Source organism: Halictus rubicundus, chromosome 3, assembly GCF_050948215.1.
Source record: "Halictus rubicundus isolate RS-2024b chromosome 3, iyHalRubi1_principal, whole genome shotgun sequence".
Classification (NCBI taxonomy): domain Eukaryota; kingdom Metazoa; phylum Arthropoda; class Insecta; order Hymenoptera; family Halictidae; genus Halictus; species Halictus rubicundus.
This window is the reverse complement of record NC_135151.1, coordinates 3,252,002-3,274,354: the sequence shown is the minus strand read 5'-3', so window position 1 is coordinate 3,274,354 and position 22,353 is coordinate 3,252,002. Positions and strand designations below refer to the sequence as shown.

At 36.3% G+C, this 22,353-nt stretch overlaps 2 protein-coding genes and 1 long non-coding RNA gene across 15 annotated transcripts; 1 reads left to right on the top strand and 2 right to left on the bottom strand.

Moving 5' to 3' along the window:
* Positions 1-280: 280 nt before the first annotated feature.
* LOC143352412 (uncharacterized) lies at positions 281-3,966 on the bottom strand. Of its 7 annotated transcripts, none has more exons than XM_076784882.1 (7): positions 3,831-3,966; positions 3,061-3,241; positions 2,400-2,703; positions 2,254-2,326; positions 1,712-1,882; positions 771-848; positions 281-590 (listed from the first exon to the last, which is right to left on the bottom strand). In XM_076784882.1, exons 2-7 carry the CDS (start codon positions 3,222-3,224, stop codon positions 490-492), a joined length of 891 nt encoding a protein of 296 aa, XP_076640997.1. In that variant the 5' UTR covers positions 3,225-3,241; positions 3,831-3,966; the 3' UTR covers positions 281-489. The 7 variants fall into 7 exon arrangements, 6 of the variants coding, with proteins under 6 accessions (XP_076640997.1, XP_076640996.1, XP_076640993.1 ...); XM_076784881.1 differs by lacking the exon at positions 3,831-3,966 and adding an exon at positions 3,645-3,796; XM_076784878.1 differs by lacking the exon at positions 3,831-3,966 and adding an exon at positions 3,406-3,771.
* Positions 3,967-4,178: 212 nt separating this feature from the next.
* LOC143352415 (uncharacterized) lies at positions 4,179-8,039 on the top strand. The gene is made up of 2 exons (XR_013081929.1): positions 4,179-4,337; positions 4,510-8,039. It is a non-coding gene; the product is annotated as an uncharacterized LOC143352415 (long non-coding RNA).
* A 1,426-nt stretch (positions 8,040-9,465) lies between these two features.
* Hcf (Host cell factor) lies at positions 9,466-21,754 on the bottom strand. Of its 7 annotated transcripts, none has more exons than XR_013081923.1 (8): positions 18,735-20,322; positions 17,096-17,800; positions 16,764-16,915; positions 13,822-16,692; positions 12,571-12,807; positions 12,118-12,502; positions 11,285-11,592; positions 9,466-10,627 (listed from the first exon to the last, which is right to left on the bottom strand). XR_013081923.1 is itself a non-coding variant. In XM_076784868.1 (8 exons), the coding sequence occupies exons 2-8, from the start codon at positions 18,892-18,894 to the stop codon at positions 11,486-11,488; spliced, it is 4,617 nt and encodes a 1,538-aa protein (XP_076640983.1). In that variant the 5' UTR covers positions 18,895-19,048; positions 21,665-21,754; the 3' UTR covers positions 11,115-11,485. The 7 variants fall into 7 exon arrangements, 6 of the variants coding, with proteins under 6 accessions (XP_076640983.1, XP_076640981.1, XP_076640984.1 ...); XM_076784868.1 differs by lacking the exon at positions 9,466-10,627 and adding an exon at positions 21,665-21,754 and having other exon boundaries at positions 11,115-11,592; positions 18,735-19,048; XM_076784866.1 differs by lacking the exon at positions 9,466-10,627 and adding an exon at positions 21,669-21,746 and having other exon boundaries at positions 11,115-11,592; positions 18,735-19,281.
* Between the last annotated feature and the right edge of the window lie 599 nt (positions 21,755-22,353).

Genomic DNA, 22,353 nt, shown 5'->3' with positions numbered 1-22,353 from the left:
GAAAATACCAAAGTATTTAAAATACTATCTAAAATTGTAATGTTTTGCAATACATGTTTGAAGAGCACAAGCCATCTTTAAGTGTATTTTAGATCATTCATTTTTTAATATTCTCTCCACTGTTTATCTTAATTATATTAAACTGAGGAGTAATTATAATTTCATTAAAAATATGATTCGTTGCTCTTAATTACTGTAATGTTAAAATTTTTTAATGCAATCACAATAACTGTTACATCGATTGTAATTCTATTCTCCTGTATAGTGTAAATAGAATATATTGGCACTTAATACAGTATATTTCCTAGTGTATAATGTACAAGTTCAGATATAGTAACAAAAATATTCTGATGTAAACATATAAAAACATAGACCATATCTTAATGAAACTTTTATATTATTATTCATAAACTTTCGCAAACAATCTTGAAAAGTTATAATTTATCACGTTTAAAAAATATCTTTAGTAATAGTACGTCGTCCTTTGCATTACTTATTAATGCCATTGGATGGTGCTTTCATTTGTGCATCCCTTTCACTTTCTATCATATTGGCATCTGTGGATTCCGGATTTCCTTGTTTACTATTGTCTAAGTGAGCAATAAAAAAATAAATATAATTTGAATTTAAATTTGATACCATTCTTTCTCACAATCATTGTAAACCATTGTTAGAAACATGATATTTTTGTTAAACAATGATAATGAATAAATTGCATACTTAAGATATATTTGATAAAGTAATATGTTTAAAGGGCTGTATATAATTACCTGGATATTCTGCTTCCGTTGCGTCTGGATTGGTCTGTTCCTTGGTACCTTTGTTTGCTTGTTTTGGACTTGCATTAGCTGTAAGGCATGTAAACTAAATTACTACTATAAAATAAGACAGTAAAGATGTTTCTGAAAGGTTTTAATTACAGTTCATTGTGAGTACAAATAAACCATTATTAGTAACATTTAATAATCCTTGAAATTAGTTTATCCCTCACCAATTAGTCAACATGTATGACAACGATTGCACAAATTGTGTAACCCATATTCAATCCAGACATTCGTAATCGAGAATTCGCATTGAATAATTCTTAATATATCCATGTTGTAATGTTCTTAAATACATACGCATGAAAATATATTTCTTTGCTTACGATCACAGAAAATAAAAATTTCATACAATATATCTAAAATTTATAATATTTTATATCTTTTATTTCTTAGTATGTTGATACAAATACATAGAGTAAAATCTATGACTAATGTCTTAAGTTTTATGCCAGTCTATCAAATTTGTGTTAAGTGAAGTTACAAGAATAAAATATAACTAGATCAGGCATGAAAAATGGTTTCGAATGTGTTATCAATGTAAAAAGATGGAAAGTAGAAATTTAAATAACACTAAGAACAATACTAAATAATAAATAAGAGATCATTGGTTTCCAGTAGAAAAATTTAAAAACGTTGGTGTTCCATGGATAAAATGTATTGTTTTATCCTCTTTCTACTAAGGAATATGAAGGAAATAATATTCTTGTACATATTAAATAAATAAGCAGTGCAGTGTGCTCATTACATGTGTTATCTGTTTTGTGTCAACAGAAATTTGATGAAAGAAGCCCAAAAAATATAACAACTTGATGCAGTGTTATGATAGGAATATATTTACTCTTTGGATAACTTTCTTTTCCCTTGAGACAGGAGAAAAGTATCACTACCTTTCAGCATTGTAACTGAGAGGCGAGGACTTAGGCGCACAGCGCCAGGTGGATCTCTTGGAAGAATTGGAATTCCATGGTACTTCAAACCACGCTGACCAGCTACAGATACTTTTACAGCCGACTCCGGAACAGAACCCAATTGAGTTTTGTTATTGGCTGTTCTTGTAGCTAAATTGACAAACCCCCAGAATATCTTGTAATGTTAAGTACGTTAACAATATGCAGAAAATTAAAGAAAATTGCATTAACGTTTCTACTAATACCCCAAATATGTTAGAATTTCTTAGGACACAATTGTTGAAGAAGCTGTTATAATTTGGCCGATTGAAGTGAATTCCTAACTTGAAAATATAAATGTCAAGTTAGCAATTCAAGCTAGAAGAAATAGCATTCATTACATAATCCAATTTCTGACTGCAAGCAATATATATTAAGCAAAATAAATCATTTTAATTTTGACTTATACTTTTGCAAAAATATATGGTTAGGAGAATATAAAAATATAAAGTAAAATAAAATCAAAAAGTAATGTAACTTACACTGCTGGGTGAGTTCAGGACCCTTCTCAGGTTTATTACATGTAAGTTTAATTTTATTTAGATCATCCTTCAACTGCAAAAGACATTCATACAGTGAGTATTAAAATGTATAAAGCGAAATTGTGCGCACGAATGAGAAGTTATACCTGATCTACTTCGTCTTGTAATTTTTTATTTTCATCCAGTTTTTCCTCTAATTGTGTATTGAAATTGTATTTCTCCGCTTTTAACGTTTCTAATGTTGCCGATTTCGTATCGTCTACTTTGTGCAAATTATCCAATTCAGTCTTGCATGAATTAAGAGATTCTTCCAATTCCTCACTTTTCTTTCTCAGATCTGTTTGTTGCTGCTCCAAATGAACATGAAGTGTTTCCACTTCTTTCTCTGCATGCTTAAACCTCTTTTCTAAGTTTCCACGTAATGTCACACATTGATCTCTTTCTTCGGCGCTAGAACAACAAACATGAGAAATCATAAATATTAATTGTTAATTTGTAAACAGTTCAACAACCTATCGCCAATCATAACATTGAAATAATATGTTTTATTTAGCATTTGTTAAACAATTATGTACCATGATACATGAAAATACTTTGCTGGTATTTGCAAAATAAGGGATGCTAACAAGATGAAACCAATATGTAACTGCAACATGTTTGTTAAACAGTTTGCAAATTTCAAGAAGTTAAAATTGCCTAAATACTTCACAGTGTGGTTAGGAGTTTTATGAACGCGCAATAACAAATTTCAATGATGATTGTGAGATGTGACACATAGTACGAAAGTAATATATCGCGTGAACATACCTGATTTTAAGTTGTTCGTTTAATTCGTCAATTTGCCTAACTAGTTCAATATTTTCAGAAGACAAAGTCCACCAGTTGCAGATTAACAATAAACAAGCGGCGAGAAGTCCTCCGACAAGGAGAGGACATCGGCCTCCTCCGACTCTCATACCGTCAATTCCCATTCCTTATTTATTGTATCCTATATTTACAAGAATACATGTGTTTCATTATTTTCCGCATGAATGAAAAATCAATTCCTCTTACATGTCACTCTCGCGTTTTGTTCGAATGGAGAAAAAATGAAAAAATAGAGACGCAGAGTAGGTGTACGGTTCTTATCAACTGCCACGATGCATTACTCACGATCGATGTAAGAAAATAAAATAAACAGCACTTTTTTGAATCCTTTCCCAAGAATGCGGATTCTCTTTAAATAATCTTCACGCGATTCGAATGAAATAAAACGTGTAACGTGTCGTGGGCGTATACTGATGTATAAACTACCGGTAGTGGCAACGATGTAAATGCATTTTATCACGGTAAATATTAAATCGTGTTGCGTTTCGATGTGCCAGGATCCGTAACGCGTGTCAAACAATTACGTTTCTTTCTGGGTAGCCGCAACATTAGCTTAAAAACAGTTTAAAAAAAATCAATGCGGTGCATTCATCGTGCTGGGATAACTAACAGTGACGACTGGTGACGACTAACCGCGGCAGTCATACACACAGCGAGCGCATACGCGTACTTGACGCGACACGTATATAGATATATATATATACACGTACCTGATAGAACCGCATACACATACACATGTATTTCAAATTGACACGTATTTATCAACGAGGAGCTGGCGGCAAACCACGGCAAACTAACATACATATCTGCAGAATGAAACACTACCTCTACAGATACCGAACTTTTTACGTCTTTTCCAATATATTAATGACTTTTTCAATGTCATCCTGCACCCAGCTGCTGGAAGATTTATTTTAGCAACGTATTATTACTGCCTGGTAAACGGTGTATGATAATGTACAGTCTCTGAGCGGCTTCACCGGTTACCAACTGTGAGAACGTGCACCTTTACTTTGTAATAAATCAAACTAATCTTCTGTGATAACATTTTTTACTGTATGCTTGCCTTCCGCAGAAAAATCGATTACGAGTGGCTCATAAATCACCGAGAAATGCACAGATATTTCACAAGTTCTCTAGCATAAATTTTTTAAATATTCGAACGATGTATCCTACAGAATGTGTTGGAATCAAGAATAGCAGGGTACGTTTATGAGGTAATGCATTACGCGTAAAAGTCACATTTATTCTGCTCTATTGACGAGCAGATGATATACATTTATTTAACACTGTACCATCAAAGAAAATTAATAGTTGAATAGAGTGAAAAGTATGTACCATGATCATAATAATGAACTCAAACAACAAGAGACATATATGTATTTATAGAAACTCGACGTTCAATCTACATCGTGATACGATTCACCGGAAGGTAAATGGATTTAAAAAAAAAAGAGAAAACAACGAAAAACTCTGTTCAACTAATTCATCGTAACGGGTAACACAATATAGACCGGTAGTGGCATGCGGATCGTAAACTTGTAATTCTTACCAATAGGCAAGGTAACTTCAACGTACACACTACTCAAGTTTGTTCGCTTATGATTTACGAAAAGAAAAAAATATTATGAAACATTGTTTGTACATATTATTTAACCCGCGTCAATTGTTAACAAATGTACAAGTGAAACAATGAAACATGAACATTCGCCAATTATGAAGTCAGCGTTAAAAGCTATTTTATTCTAAACGGTAGTATGTATATTGTGTTCAAACATAAACGCAAGACTCGCATTCATCATTGGATCTCCCTCTCACCGTTACGTAATCTCACAGCAATCGTATCCGCATTTTTAACAACGGATCATCTCCAATCATAAACGAACGCCCCATCCTGTATACGCAAATTATCATCTACATCGTTATGGTTTCATTTTTTCGCGTGCAGCGACCTTGACTGCGTGCGAACTTAAATAAAATATATGAGAAATTTAATATATGTAATATATGTATGTATATGTAATATAAGCCAGCGCTGTCCAGCGGTGAGGCTCCTCACGCGCATGTTTCCCTTTCCAATTGTTCTCCTCGCGCAGCATGCCGCCGTTGCCAGCATTTGTTGTCACTACAGTCTGTTTTTCAAAAGAGACACCCCCCCCCCCTTTAAATTGACCGCTCACGCTTTTAATTTTCTCGCTACCTTCTTTTAAAGAGAGTAAGTCCTGAGACACGAATACAACCGGTTTCTGTTAAATATGATAGACCATGTTCTTTTTCAAAACTTGTACTAGATGATTTTAGTGTGATATACAGGGTGTTCCAAAAATGTTGTACTTCCTTGAAAGGGGCGATTCCTGAAGGCATTAGAAGTAACTTTTTCCTTTGCAAAAATGTTCTCCGTGGCTTTATTAAGGAGTTATCAACGAAAAACACGGACCAACCAGAGCGCGGCTACAGCGGACGGATTTCGGCTTAGCCAATGCCATCGCCACGCTCGGCGGGACTTGTCGCCGTCCGCCGTAGCCGCGCTCTGATTGGTCCGCGTTTTTCGCTGATAACTCCTTAACAAAGCCACGGAGAACATTTTCGTAAAGGGAAAAGTTACTACAAATGACTTCAGGAATCACCCCTTCCAAGGAAAGACGACATTTTTGGAACACCTTGTACAGATCTGTCGTGTTCAATTATGATGTAACACCAAGCGTTAAAACTACTTCTATGCTCTAGTTTGTCAGACAATATGTTAGCAGTCCCGAGCGTCCACCGCACCCCAATTATTCCAGACTGATTGATAATATGTGGCGATTGAAGTGGAGTGGACAACTGCTATCGCCATCCTGGCGAACACCAGGTCTTTGGAAAAACAGACTATAATCACAGATCGTGTGAGCTTCTCTGTCGTCGAAGATGCTATCCTCTTCAGCGTCGCGTAGTTTCTCTGATGATGCAGACGGGAGTGGGAAACCCTTGAAGGGCTCGCACCCTCGTTTGGATAGCAGTGATGTAAGCGGTAGAACTCATCGGCAACCATATTGTATGTTTACGTTCGTGTTATATTATAAAATTGGAGAAGAAGGATCGGCGATGGCACGGGTAGACTATTGTCAGATACCGGGAATCTATAACCGATCGGCCAATTCTTTTTCTCTTACAATGAAATGCTCCAGACATTCGCGTCGACATCCGGTCATTGTCATGCAAAACATATTTCCAAACAGCGACATATACTTTTTAGATCCAGCTGCGCAGATGTTAGCTACTGATACCAAACATTGGAGCAAGACATTAAAAAATAATCTATCGCTGCGTACGTAGAGTGTTATGCGCACTCATGTGTGGTTTGCACACCTAACTTTATCTTCTAAAATAGAACGATCAACGAATACGCTGTTTCGAAAAATTGATGTAGCAAATTTCAGTTAATTGAGTTCTGGCTAATTATTGCAGGAAAGTATTTATGAGAATACGTGTGGTAACCACGTTGTTTAATTGCTCTTGATAAAAGTTATATGTAAATTAAATGCTCAATAACAGGAGTCGCCAAAAGTTGTATCCTAATTTGAGGACCAGTTACAAAAATGGGAAATTTCTTTAAAGCGAACACGACAAAATATAAATGTTTTATATGAGCTTTAATTGTTATTAATTCTTTCAAAATTAATCTCCCTTTGCTCCGATTCTCTTGCGCAGCATATTCGAATATACAACATCTATTATCATAGGGCTAAAATAATTCTCAGACGACCCATTTAATTTCAACTTATCTCACTTTTATATGTCATAATACAGGGCACAAATGTGGGATTTTATTTACTACTGTGTATACAAAGAAATGTGTAATTTGATCGTTCGAACGATTAGTATTTTCGCGCAAGTTTTCCACGGTAATCTCTATGGTAACAGCGTAATCCTCGAAACAGCGTAATCGTCGGTTAATAAGTTCGCAAAACGTTTCGAATGAGAAAACCAGGTGGAACGTTCCATATTCTAATATTGAGATACACGTAGAAACGTTGCACTTCCCGTGAAAAATATACTCGGTTAGAGGTACACAGTTTTCTTTGCGATACTATCTGCGAAAAATCGGTAACTTCTTGTCTTTCACATTCGAAGTATAATGTATATGTTCATTCTTTTTCTTTTTTTTCTACAATATGTGGGTTTCGTAGAGGGGAAAGAAAATCTCGAAGGTACCATTTTTCTCTTTCTCTACAATATAGATACATCCATACCGACTACTATGAGTAACGTTTACGTCGATTCTTGCGCACATGAATATTGTCTTCTCGAAATGTTCGGTACTTTCCCGGTCGGTGTAACATTTATGCGGGATCACTTTTGTTTGCGGTTTGGTTTGAGAGCTTCTGTAATCTTACCCCGTGTGTTAAAATCATTTCACCTTCTCGATTCTTTGCCCTTGATTTGATTTACGAAGCTGAGCCTTCTTCGAAAGCATATATAAACATGTCTCTCTGTTTCAACGTTAACGAAATCGTATGTTAAAGTCGTGAACAACGTGATAAGAAAAACATACAATTTCGACGATCGAACGAAAACGTCCAACGCTGTCTGAAACTTAACGAGGTGATATTGCACTATAGTCAGTTTCGAAATTAACCTGCATCGATAAAGGGAACGGTTCGTTCTTTGCTGAACAGCGTGTCGTTATGTTCCGCTTTCTTTCTTTTTTTCGTTTTATTTCAATCGCAGACCTTACACAAAGTTCGTTACCTTTAGAAATGATAATTAGCTATACAAGGTGTGGTGTCGTTTCTTAGAAAAGTACATTCATCTATATGTGTAGCGTTTTTGATTATTAGCGAGAATCGTTTTACAAGATTACAAGAACGTAAATTTATATCGAGGTATAAAATTCGAATTAGCGAATATTGGTTTCCTTAAACGATACCTGGGTCTGCGATCAGGCACACTAATTTTGTAGCTGTGGTTTTTAAACATTTAAGTATATCCGACACGTTTTAAATGGTTTATTTACAAAATTCGGTAAACTTTCAGAAGATATGTACGAGAAGACGATTCCTGTTTTTTTTCTCTCTCTTCTTTTTCATAATTTAGTTATTTTTGCAAAAATCGAGGCTTCGTTTCACGAAACTTAGAGTTATCCTTCTCGTATGCACCGTCTCAATGTTACCCTATTATATTTTAGTACCTTATCGGAAAGGATCAATTACCTACGAATCTTCACTTTTCTTTTTATTACTAAAAAACAGTTTTAAAATTGCTCGCAGCAACGCGTACGTTGAGACCGCGAAATTTCGTCGAAAAATACAAACTGTATATAATTCAGTACCATCGTAGGTTGAGTGCAGTGTAATTTGATCCGTCTTATGGCGCCGAACACGCTGCATGTGCAATTCGTATTGCATTCGCAATGAAAATTTGCCGTTGATGCGTCGGCAAACTATCGCGGCAGCGTCTCTTCACTCTCTCTCTTTTTTTAAATTTTTCTACCGCGTACAATTCACTTTGTATACGTTCAGTATTTCACGTACGTTATCATGCAAATTGTAAGCATACTAAGGCTTCGTCTTTTTAAGTTATAGTTACGTAGGAAAAGAGTCTATAGTAAAATCGTGGTCCGATGTTGCGCCGCGTTACTTTTTTCCCTAATGCTTCATCACAGAACGCGGTTTTGAAACTTGTGGTGTACAAGTTCACGAGAAACCAATCTCATCGATCCGTTTGAACATTCTTATGTGCCAAGAGAACGGAAGTCTTAATTACAAGACTTGTTTGCCTCGCTCCGTACAGTCGAGAAAACTAAGCAAAAGATAACTGAGCGTCTTAGTGTAAACATTTGCTTTCGTTACTGCCAAAGGTCGTTTATAGTAATAAAAATGCAGGACGCGAAATTCTCACATGTAGATAAATGAACTATGTTACAAAAATCGTCATTACGATGAATACACTTCAGTATGTCCCACTTATTTCGTTTTGGATTATTGAAAAAACGGTTTTTTAATTTGTATTACAATATTATTCGTATCGTTCTCTATAGACGATTGCCCTCTTCGATACAAATATTAATGAATAATGAACAAAAACTTCCTATACTAAAATTAATAAAAACCTAAAATGCATGAAAAGAAATGTTTTTTCATTGTACACAATTGATTTTTCTTTTTCAAGTGTCCGGTATATGTGCAGTAGACAGATTATGACACCCTTACTTGAATGTTACAACCAAATTTGTACCTTCCCTTTTTGTTTTCTTAATTTTAGTATAGTCACAGTTTTTAGAGTTTCATTTATCTATTGTATAAGAACATATTTTTATTTATGATTAATAACATTATGATGAAATAACGAGTATTTCATGTAAAATGTATTTCTGTATTTATTTATAGATCCTTTCAGTATATTCGGATATTGCATGGAAAGTATACACGCTTTAAAAATTACTTTACAAAGAACAGAATATCGTATCTCATGTACGTACATTTCACAATGTTCTATCTGCACAGTATTATAATAATTACGAATGAATGTTCCAGTATGGTCTAGTGTCATCGCCTGTCAACACAATTTACAAAACAATAGTGAAGAACTAATAACTTTTATCAATTATTTGTACAAATTTTTGTGATATCCAATGGGACACGTGTCTTATTACATTGTCAGTGTTGATTTCATACCGATATTATATATTGAGCATATTTTCAGTACGCAATAAAATTAAAATGGTACACGAAATTAATTCAAAGTTATTAGTCCTCGAGATCGTTTAAAAATTTAAACACACTTCGAATATTTTAATTCATAAACGGTATTGTTAAAGTAAATTTTAACATAATATATTAAGCCTTTCAAATGCTGTGTTAATGCTTAAGCTACAAGCAAACAACAAAAAGAGTGTGTATTCATAACGTAAAAGTAAAATGTGCGCTTAAATTATTGCATTTCAATAAACTTTGAAGCGACCAAGAAAATGTTTGCAATTCATTATCAGCTTGTTTGTTTTAAAAGCTCCTAAATGATTTAATTAAAATATATTATGCTCAACACAAACAAAGATGTATGATTCCTTAATGCATTAATGCGTGATTGTTTTATTTCCTCCTATATAAATTCTTTCTATGCTTCCTATATAAATTCTTAGCATCTTAAAAGATTAAACTTTATATTAGACATAATACATTATAATGATATACTATTCGAATAATTATTTCGTTGCCATCTAAAAATATTCTTAACTTTCTTCAAATTTTGTATTTTCTAAAATATCAACGCCATCGAAATCAAGTTATAATCTTTTACGAACAATATGTGCAATCCTACTAACTTATATTCCTTTTATTCACTTTTCTTTGCAAAAGGTCTCTGCTTTGTTATTGAAAGCAATAACAGAATTGCAAAGGTGAATTTGTATCGCACCCATGTAAAGAGAATTTTACACTACGTGCTTCTTTCTCTTTTCGATTCCGTGCTTTCTTAGCAATTGGCAGTAACAAAAGTAACCAGATTAAAGTGTAGCATCGACCGACTTCTAAACAGAAAGAAAATGGTATAATCAAATCTTCTGCTTCATACACTTGCATCGTACTATGAATTTTTAAGTCATTTATTAGACAAAATTCTAAACAAATATTTACAATAAATATTTAATAGTAGCAGGAAGTTTTCCCGACTTCCAAAATGTATTGGAAATTCTATACGTGTGTTTGCACAAGTGATGATTGAATCACAATCATTGATTGATGCACAATGATTTTCAAGTATGATGAATTAAACATTTAATAGAAGAACGCTGCCAACAGGAGCTTTGCAAAAATCAAATAAAAATTCTGTTTCACCGTTCTATATCTGTCTGTACCCATTGTAATTTATCCCGTAAAAAATCAAAATGAAGGTGGCCAATATTTAAACAGAAACATACTTAGGCTTGATAAATGATGCAAGTGTAACCATCATCGATATGTTACCACATTCATAGAAAGCAGTATAAACATGAAAAAACTTGTTTAACTACAAAATAACCACCTTGCCATTTATTAACAGTACTCGTGTTATCTTTACAGAAAAATGTCGCGCGTCCGCGAAGGAATAGGAGAATAACGGTGAGTCAGAAAACGTGGTACAGAAAGACCTGGTACTCGTATAGAACACTTAAAATACTTCTTTTTTTTAACCCTTATGTTTATACCTCAATCTAGCTGTGGACACTTCTTTCGTCGCTCTTTATCGTGCATTCACTTCTTTCATTTACTCGCATATATCACGTCGCTTACTCGAACGATGCACTGTTCCTCATTATCGTTGTTAGGCGTGTGTACCAGCGGGAATTAAATAATGAGTAAAACTTTTGTTTTCTCGAGGAGCAAGAAAACAGGCTCACGAGAAATTATCACTTGGCGTCTATTTTCATTTTCTTCGGCGGAGAGCTCGCCTGTGAGCGTATGTCCGTACTCGTTCTCTTCAACTGGGGATTGCTCTTCACAGCAGTAGTGGGATCTATTAGTAAACAATTTGATTCATTATTATTCATATGTAACCGATTTCTAAATTATTTCTTTCAAATATTATACAGGATGATCGGAGAAAGGTGGAAAATATTTGAAGGATAAAATGAAAGTAATTAAAGTAGATAAATTCACAAACATTTCCAAGTTTCTCACTTCAGAATAAAATTGTTAGTATTCGAGCGTTTTAATAATTGGAATTGCTGGTGGCATTCGAAAATGTTGAAATTCGAAATGTTCGAAATGATTTTAATCTAGTACAGTACTTTCTTCCAATAGTTCGGTATACATTACCTGTATACATTAACTGTAGGGGAGTAAATACTCATGAAATGAAGTACCTTTATCAATTGCTATTGATATGTAAACAACGAAATATTTAGGAGAGTCGTTTTTAAAATACGAACGCGAGCATGCTTGCTCAGTAGTGGGAGAACCGTTCTAACAGAACCGAACTATTGGGCGAGAGTATTGTATAAACCTTATTTCATAATGTAGTAGAAAAAAAGAAGTATACCTTGCAACCACCTCACTTGGGTTGCTGGCCCGTATCCTTTATCGTTTCGTGCTGCTATTCTAAATATTATGGCCGGTTTCGTGGTAGTGTCAACGTGAGCGGAACTAAGGGAACTATTTGTCACCGAACAGGAGTTATTCGAACCGCAATAAACTCTAATAAAGGCTAACTGATTTGGAGTCGACAAAATTGTTCTTGGTTCCCCGTCGTTATTCAACGCGGTACTAGCACTCCGCACAGCTAAATAGACAGAATATTCCAAAATAGGTCCAACGTTGCTGGATGGTGGTTCCCAAGAAATTTGTGCGCCCTCCGTGGATTTAGATATTTTGATAGCACTAGGTGCTCCAGGGTATCCCGGAAGACAGGTTTTGAATGCGGATACCTTGAAGTAAAAAGAAATTTGATATTTGTTATTTGATTTTTCAGAATATTCGTAATCATTTTATTTACCTCGCTCCAAGCACTTCTTCCGCAACTATTCACAGCAGCGACTCTGAACTTGTAAGCTGTACCAGGTTCCAGAGAAATTTTGGTTCTTCCCTTAAAAATATCCATATTCAACGACTTCGCGGAAATATCCAAATCTATCGGCTCGTCAGAAGTCAGATAATAATGTTGTACAGTAAAACTTGTCCCTTTTATTATACCCACGTCGTGCCACTCCGCCTCTTTCTTTTCCTCTTCGCTCTGTAAATATTTATTAAAGCTCTTAGCAATTTTATGCGCAAGGTGTTCCGTTTAACTGGAAACATTCGAATATCTCCCTAAGGGTTGAAGAAGTGATAAAAAAAATGTTCTTCGAAAAGTTGTTTGATGTGTAACGAGTCATTAGACAGTACAGATAATTTTTCTATAAGTACAATAGGAAGGAGACATTTATGTCAAGTTAATCTCTTTTTTAAAAAGGAACCTTACATTTTTTTACTCTATTGAGCTTCGATATTTCGAGCTTCTTAATTCTCATCTTCTGACCATTTAAACCTCGATTTCTTTGTTATACGACATTTTCAGTTTCCTTCAACAGCTCAACAAGTTTCTGTATTCCTAACGCTGTCGGTTTTGGTTTATTGGAATACCATTTGCGAAATTGTTCACTATCTTCGTTGTAAAAAAGTATCCATTACCACGTAGAAGAAGTTCTGCTTTTTCCTTAATAGTGAAAGAGATTTTTAAAAGTTTAAGGTCACAATGTAATTGAACATTGATGAATATGAAATAAATCACACCATGAAATAAAGTAATCGCTATAATCGTTAGATAGTTAAGAAACCAAAAAGTTTTAGGTGAATATTACACTTTTCAAATGCTCTTCTGTTGGCTTACTTAAGACATTTCTCGAACTTACTGTTAGAAACCAAAGATAAATTCAACTTAAGAGGCGTAAGGCAAGATAAGAAGCTCGATGTTCGTAGTCTAATTGGCATCATTCATTATAGCTAATCGTTACAACCACATAGCTCTCTGCAATAGATGTGTCCACCTGAGTCCTTCGAATTTAACAATATGAAACCCTAACATATTACAAATTAAAAAATCCTTAACTTCAGCATGTCCCCCATTTACAAAAAAAATTTGTACACCACTCTGTGTGCCGAACAACTGTTGTAAGAACATTTTTTGATAACTTCAACTCCTCGTGAGATATTCAAGCATTTCTAGTTCCATGGAACACCTTGTAAATATTATGTAAAAGTATTTTACCTGTTCGGTTTTTATTTTTACTGGTTGTTCGGCTGAACCTAAGGCAGCTGTAGCTAGCGTAGTCAACGCTGTAGAATCATCTCCACTTTCTGATCTACTATCACTTATTTTATCTTGCTTCAAAGTATCTTTCTTAATGGGTTCTTCTTTCGCTTCGACTTTGATCTGCGGCATTGGTTTCTTAACATCTACATCCTTCTCAAGCGGTGGAACGCTACTTGTAGAAGATATCAGTGGTTCTGGCATTTTTGCTTGTTCCATCGGCTCGTCGGGTTGTTCTAATTTGATATCTGGTGTTACAATGGGAGTTGTTACTGGTATATTTACATCGGCGGGTGTCATAGAAGATTCCGCGGCCATGGATTCATCATTATCTTCTAACTTCTCCATTGAAGAATTTTCTTCGGGAAGATCCATTGATGGTTCCGAGTCTTCGTCTTTACCTTTCACTGCGTCTTGACTGTCGTCTAATGAAAACTGTGATGCACTATCCTCGGGTGATAAATGTTCAGAAGCAGGCGACTTTTCATAATCTTTCGCGTCATTATTTTCAATTTGTTCGGCTTCCTCGTTCTCAGACGGATCCGCAGCATCTGGCATAGACATCTCTTCCAATGGAGTTTCCACGGGTTCTGGTGTAGCAGCGATGTCAGGTTTAACCAGCGTTTCCTTCAATGATGAATTAGTTATAGTCGGCATATCACTTTCGGTTACCGGTTCTGCGTCATTAGTAGTTTCTACGGGTATTTCACTTTCGTCTGGTTGCGAGTCAACCGATGGCTCCGGTTCTGTTGGAGGTTCTTCTGTGGCACTGGTTGAAACAGGAACTTCAGGGGTAGCCTCTGAGGTCTCAGGATGTTTTACATCACTTTCTTCTATATGAACATCGTCGGTGGTTGTAGCACCAATATCTTCTTCCAGTTCTGCAGATTCAACAGCTGGCGTTGCCTCCTCGTGTTCTTCCGTTGTAGGGTCTTCATCCACATCCATTTTATCATTCTCTTCATCTTCAGATAAAAGAATATCTGCTGAACCATCCATTTGAGGAATCACGAAATCACCATTTCCAACGACTTGCATAGTTTCACCAGCTCCCATTTGAGAGACCAAAGCTGCCGCCGTGGTAGCTTCGCTACCATTGCAGCTATTGTCTATTTTACCATCTCCTGCCCCAGAATCGTCAGTTGCCACCATGAAAGATAAACTACCCGAAGGCTCCTGAACAGGATCTATTAAACCTGCTTCCGCAGCTAATGCAGCTAGTGCTGCATCAGTTGTGGCAGGACCATCGGTTGTGGATGCTAATGTAGCTGACGGTTGCTTTTGCGATGGAACAAACAACATTTTACTAGTATCTATCGCGTCTGACGCACTAGAAGTAGTTACCACTGAGCTACTTGTGGGCATCAAAGTAACTGTTTTCGCGCCTATTCCTCCAGACATTTGCAATGTCACAGGTTTACCAGACACTGTAACAGCTTCTGGTGTTTTCTGTATTTGCGGTACAGTAACGATTTGATTCTTTCCAGTGTTAAAAATGGCTTGTGGACTCCCTTTTGTAGCAATCGTTACTGTCTTTGGTACACCACCTTGACCTGGAACTGTAATTGTAATTGGCTTTCCAGCAGTTCCACCTCCCATTGCACCGGATGAAACTACGATCATCTTCACTCCTTGCTGATTTGTTACGTGATTAGTAGCTGACAAAGGTAAAACGTTCACGGGGGTAGTAATATTACTCGTTTGTCCGTTACCAGCTTGAGATGTGGTGACAGCCTGCACAGCTCTTAAACCAGAACCTGTTGTAACTACAATTATTTGATTACGGCCGACCAGGCCACCGTTGTTTCCTGGTTTCGTAATCATTATCGTTTGTTTGCCGCTAATATTTTGACCCTTGCTCATGGCGACAATGCTAGATGTTTTCATAGTCGTAAGAATCTTAGATCCTGTCACAGCGTTCGGATTTACTAATCTTAATATTGTCGGTCCTTGATTAAGAGGTTTCGCACCTGTTGCTTGAACAGCCTTACCAGGAATGAGACTGACCTTAGGCATACTAGTTACCATTCCTTGCCCAGTTTTAAGAAGATGTACAATTTGAGGTTGACCGGAGATATTCTGGCCTGGTTTCTGAAGAATAATTTGTTTACTTTGTTGCGGGGACGCAGTTCTCAGCACTGTTGCTCCAGGCGCGGCGAAACGTATTTGTTGACCGGGTTGAGCATTTTTCATTCTAATCGTATTGGCTGTAGTTTGCGGAAGGATTGGTACATTATTCATACTTATTTTTGGAGTTGCCGCAGCTGCTGCGGCCAAGGCAGCAATACCTGACATTGCGGCCGGCGTTTGACCCGTTGCTGTTGTATTAGAAGTCGGAGCCTGCTCTGTGGTAGTCGGTGCCGAAGTAACTATCGGCGAACGAATTCGGATAAGATTTCCAGCTACCCTCGGCGTCATTGGACTTGCTGGTTTTGTCGCAACTTGTGATGGTACTGGTTTTTGAACTGGGCTTTGCACAGATGATTGTATTCGTACTGGAGTCTGCGCTACGGATGGTCGAGCTGTAGTCGAAGTTGATGGGAGAGCAGCAACGGTAGCAATGGGCGGAGATGTAACAGGAACAGTTGCAGGTGTAACCACTGCTGGTGTAGTAGTAGGTGTGGTAGTAGTTTGTGTGGTGACTGTAGGAAATGTACCGGTTGTAGCCGGTGGCATGTCGTATTTCTGAATTTGCAGTATATAATACTGGGCCGATGGTGTTGCTGTCCAACTAACTTCCAATGTCTGAGTAGATGCCCTCACTAATTGGACTCTGGATGGAGCAGGGGGTATACTAACTTCGAGGTACCATAAGTCTTTGCAACAAACCTAAACAGTCGTATCAAATCATAAAATAGATAAAACTGTTCTTACACTAACAAATGATTGTAAGAACTAACAATAACCTGATTGTTCCAAGCTTTGCGATATCCGTCCCTACCAGACCATATATAGAGTCTGCTATGCACACCAACTGCACAGTGACCAGCACGAGCACGAGGAACATTGTCCTCCATAGTATCAAGTGTTAATTCCTCCCATGTCAATGTTTCTAAAATAAAATTGTATGATTATATATTTATTCAATATATGACTATTAAAGATATGCGAGAACCCAAAAATCCTAAAACTTTCGAGAGCTCGACTCGCTTTGGCCCACCCTGACTATGAGGTATCCAACACTTTTGAATTCTCGCACATCTCCAATGACAATGTACTTATACTATCTTACCTAAATTTAAGCAAGCCAATGTGCTTGTACATTTCCACTCTTTTTCATGGGTTGCAACTTGAACATCCTCAACAAGTGGTACCCATCCTCCAAAAACATACATTCTATGACCAATTAAAGTGGCAGTGTGGAGAGAACGCGGTAATGGAGTAGGTCCATGAACTACTGGTTTGTTCCAAGTCATTGTATCAATATCAAGAAACCACAAATCACCCAAACGACAACCGCTCATACCACCATAAATCACCAAACTTGTTTTTCCTGTTTTCCGATCAGTGTAAGCTACCCCACTATGAGACTCTCTGGGTGGTGGTTCAGGTCCATAAGTGTTTGGTATATCCCAAGCTGTTCCTCCATCAAGGAACAGCTCGAGGGTATACAGCTCATTTAAATATTTTGGTATGTGATTCTTAGGATCATCACTTGCGTTAGATAAACCTCCAAAAACAAAGACCTTATTACCAATAAGGGTAAAACTATGTCCTAAACGGGGACGTGGAACAAGACCTTGTTTTGGTGGTTTCGGTCTTAATCTTTTCCATTCCCACCTGCTGGCTTGAAGTTCATAAAGCTCATTAGAATATTTCCCATATTCTATCATACCACCAAACACCAAAATCCGAGTTCCGTCAACAACAAGTCCAAATGCTGCACAGCCAGGTGGAATATCACCTTTTGTCAATGGTACAAACCATTGATTTGTTGCTGCAAAAAGTATATATAACATATAAAAAAACAAGGTATAATTACAAGTACTCTATTTTTCTTTATTATAGTTATATGTAAAATTTTTATACAAAGAATGTTTCTTTGAATTGGATTAAATAGATATTGATGTAATTGCAGTATAAAATATTGCTTATTCTGCTAAACCTTGAACATTTGTCATTAGTTTATGTGAATTAAGATTAACTGATAAGTTAGATAGTGTTCTTGAAAGAGATCAGATTAGGTACTATTATCCAAGGGATAAAAAATAATATCAAACTTTTCGCATAATATATTTCATACTATACTCGTGGAAATCTTTAATTGTCACTTATATCAACTATATTAATTATATCAACATGTAGTTCTAATACAACAGACGCTTATATACAAAATATATGATATTCTGAAAAACTTTTTAAAATTAAATGTAGAGCGCGCGCAAAAATATACATGCGCAGAAATATTAAAACATAACGGAAAGGAAAATTCTATTGGGTAATCATAATACGAAGGGGATGTAAAAATGTAAAATGGAAGAGAGTGGGAGGAGAAATAGGAACGGAAGGAAAAAAGACAAGGAAAGGTGAAACGTGAACGTGGAACGACGGGAAACACGGCGTAACAGTGGTGGGGCGTACGAGACAGCAATGGCCGCTCCCGTAGAGTATACACATGAAAAATGACAGATCGCGCCAATTCGATGTATGAAACCAGCAAAATGTTTATCATATGAAACTGAAAAATCCCGAGTTGGGATACAATCGAAATCTATAAAACACATATTAATAAAACATTTGACACGAACGGAATTCGTGTTTCTTTGGGGATCCGGCCGGTGACCGTCTTGACAACGTATGTCGCCATCTTTGATCGCGGGAATCATCAAGAATGGCGCGCACAAAAGACGCACAGCAGCGATGCTACTTACCCGTGTTATAGACATGAAGCTCGTCAACAATGCCCTCGTTTCCACCGCCGAAAACAACCATAAGGTCCTTAATAGCGACCGCCCTGTGTCCATGTCTGGGTCTTGGCTGGGGCCCGGTCGTATTTGTGATCCGCTTCCACTTTAGTATGGGTGCCGCCATGATGACCGTTGATCACATCATTTGTTCATACCGCGCGACTATGAACCACCGAGTTACCCCTGGAGCAGTAGGGTGCCCGATGGTTTCGTAGATAGTGCGCCCTTCCGTATCTTCGAACTTTTGGCACCTTCACTGTTCACGATTCGTTTGCCCCCTAACTTGAAGGAATTCGAAAGTTCACACACTCGACGAAAACCTACTACTCTCGATATTCTCAACACCGTCGATATCCGAGCTTTTCGATTATAACCTTTCTTTAGCGGTAGTATCTCGCGAACTTTCTCTCCGATACTGTCCAAACGAAGGGTTCATAGGAACGTGACGTAGCGCGATAAACTTCCGATAAGAGTTTTAAATTACGAAAATTCCATACGAATCAGGAGACGTCTGTAACGCAACACGTATGTACACTGGCGATCAGAATACTTTTCCACCCCCACTCCAACTACCAAAGTCACCAGCGAAAATCCTTGCTCTTTCTTAAGTTGCGATACTCAATGGCCAGTTCGCAGCGCCATGCTTGTGGGTGGTAGGGCTGACAATTTACACTCTCATGTTCAATTCATTCATTCTATGGATAAACTATGCACAGATGAGGAACTATTAAAAAAATGTTACGAAAAAATGGTTACATTTTTAGAAAGCGACTACTATTGTGACTTTGAAAATATACAATAATATATTATTTAATAAACCCTAGATTAATTTTAAAAACCTCTTTTCCTTCCTCTGTTGTTCATTTTTATTTACTCATGTTATTTAATTTATACAAATAACGGATATAAAAGTAAATGCAATTACAAAATGTATAAATTCAAATTACATATACATTTACTCTGAAAATTGACGAACCTAGTTTGTTTTGTGCAAAGTAAACAACACAAAACATGATAATAGATAAAATAAATAATATAATACCTTATTCTAAATTTTTGTTGTATTATTCAGTAGAAAATGTATTTTTCTTAATTATCTATGATTTGGATAATGCAATCACAATTAAAATAGGATATAGAACTTGTAAAAAATCGAATGAATTCAAAGCGCGCCAATAAAGCTAATTATTTATCGCTTCCATTACCTCCTGAGTTTCGCACTGTGGCCCGACCACTGAATATTGTGATATAAGAAAAAGAGTTTAGTATTGTTTAATGACTACCGGTATTAGGAGTGGGGTGAAGAAGTACAATACTATCTCGAAGAGGATCTGCATGGCGCTAGTGAGGCGGGGGCACTTTACAAAGATTGTGTAATGTCATATAGACGCTAAACCTTTGTAAAGATAGACCAAATCTCCTCCATTTTTTAAGTTTTTTAAAGCGCCACCTAGTGATTTGCAATAGGTCGGACAAAAACGGAAAATATGTATTACTTCCAATTACTTATAACTATTACATAAAAATTAAGTTTTTAATATTTCTATTTCATAGTCGGAATATTTGGTATGCATTTAAAAGAAGACAGCCAATTGACGGAGAGTAACTAATTTTATCTGGGATTACTCACTTGAGATAGATAGTAAAATTTGTGCAGCAAGTGATGTTGTTACCACCATACGAAAAAAAAAGAATAAAGATAACATTTTTTTCGCATCATAAAAATAAACATTTTTAGTTGTGTTACTGTGTACAGTTTAATTGTACACAGTATACGGTAATAGAGTCAATACAAACCTAGTTTATTATGGGTCAATGTTAATCATGTAAACTTTATTCACTATGCACTCGCTGCACTAGCGCCACATGAACATTGTCAGAAACAGTACCACTTACTGTCTGACTTAAGATTGAAATAAAATACACCAAGAATGGCTCATTTAAAACCGGGCAAAATTGTTTCTATTTGCAATAAGATTAAGTTAAAACACGCTATAAGTTTATTCTTTTACAAAGAAAATAGTTCTAAATCTAATTAAAAACAGAAATGAGTACAAGGTTTGAAGGCTCTTGTTTTCAGGACGTACTATAGCATGATAGGTATAAGATACTTGCATGGTGAGTTTTCTCGCAATCTTAAGTTAAATAAACAATGGAAAAGTATCTAGACAACACATTAATTAAGAAAAAAACTCGAATTCAGCCTTTATCCGAGTATTTGTATTAATATTCCGGCAGTGTATTATCTGTCCTACTTGAGATTAGAGCAAAACACAACAAAACCACGTGACTTTTTCAGGAGTGTATCATGAAGCCAGAGTGTACATTGAATGAAGGGAACCCTATAAACTTGTAATTATGACTGCTTTTATTTTATGTTATGCTTGAACAATGATAATCACATTAAGAAAGTGTGTGCAGTCAGGTGTACGATTTGAACACGTCAGTATTTCTTATGTCGTTTTCTTATAGGAATGAAAGTCACTGAAAGATTTTATTCAGACATACTGTACGTAGGTACGGCCCTGCCCTGCACAAAAGAGGCCAATGGGAGATTCATCACGTGACCACCAGTGCCGCCATTGTTGTTGTGTTTTGCTCTAATCTTAAGTTGAATAGACAATATATATTTTTCACGTTGCACAATCATCGTTAGAATCAAACAGAGCCCTGATTTTATATTTGACTGTAGGTTAATCTACCAACATTCTTCGTGTCTGCTTCAAAACGAACACAGCTTCATGTCTCTTTTGGAACTTCCGTCAAACTGATGAAAATCGGCGCGATTAAAAATTTCACTATGTACTGATAATCTCTTTACGAATTGCAATCAATTCTCCTGCATAGGCGGCTCGGTCTAACGTGACGAACATTCAACAAGAGGTTTTTAGTACTTGCCGAAAAAGCTGTTGCAATCAGTAGTTTGACGGCACGCACAAGAGGCCTCCGCAATCTTCGTCCACCATTGAACACAACTTGCGTCGGTAACGACCGCATATATTACCAACATATAGTGTTCTAGGGATTTTTGTAAGTTTATTCGGTAAAAGGACTGAAAAGCACTGAAAAGACGTTCTGCACCAGTCCTGTAATTTTGCTGCACTTTCAGTGTTCCACTATTGTCCATTATTGCTTATGGTGTCCGAATTACGATCACACGTTTCCACTGAAATTATGGTAACATTTATCATCTATTCGTTGTATTATTATAGTAGAGCATATAAAAACTAAACTTTTTCAGAAAAATAATCCAAACTATATTTTGTCTAAACAATACTCAATTCATTAAAAAAGTGAAGAAGGTATACGCACGCGGGAAAACATTTGTAACGTATTATAAATAGGATAAAAAGGAGGAGAGACTCCATTTTAATGCAAATATAATCGATTAAAAATAATCAACGTATTTCGCTGTGTCTTCCAACGAACAAATTATAATATTATGCATCAAAAGTGGGCCAATCCCTGCCCATAGCATATACAAATCATCCATCTTTATATTTTGAACATCTTTACATGATCTTTATAACCTATGGGCTTGCCTTACTAGCGCCATTGGAATCGTTTGCAATCATTCTCAATG

What these genes read in the sequence shown, in the direction of transcription:
- Hcf (XM_076784868.1), bottom strand. Translation starts at nt 18,894, where the DNA reads ATGGCGGCACCCATACTAAAGTGGAAGCGGATCACAAATACGACCGGG. An exon ending in GCTTCATGTCTATAACACGG is followed by an intron (nt 17,801 to 18,734) that starts GTAAGTAGCATC and finishes TACTTTTTGCAG; the next exon opens with CAACAAATCAATGGTTTGTA. An exon ending in ATTGGCTTGCTTAAATTTAG is followed by an intron (nt 16,916 to 17,095) that starts GTAAGATAGTAT and finishes ATTTTATTTTAG; the next exon opens with AAACATTGACATGGGAGGAA.
- LOC143352412 (XM_076784882.1), bottom strand. Translation starts at nt 3,224, where the DNA reads ATGGGAATTGACGGTATGAGAGTCGGAGGAGGCCGATGTCCTCTCCTT. An exon ending in AACGAACAACTTAAAATCAG is followed by an intron (nt 2,704 to 3,060) that starts GTATGTTCACGC and finishes TTGTTGTTCTAG; the next exon opens with CGCCGAAGAAAGAGATCAAT. An exon ending in AACGGAAGCAGAATATCCAG is followed by an intron (nt 591 to 770) that starts GTAATTATATAC and finishes TTGCTCACTTAG; the next exon opens with ACAATAGTAAACAAGGAAAT.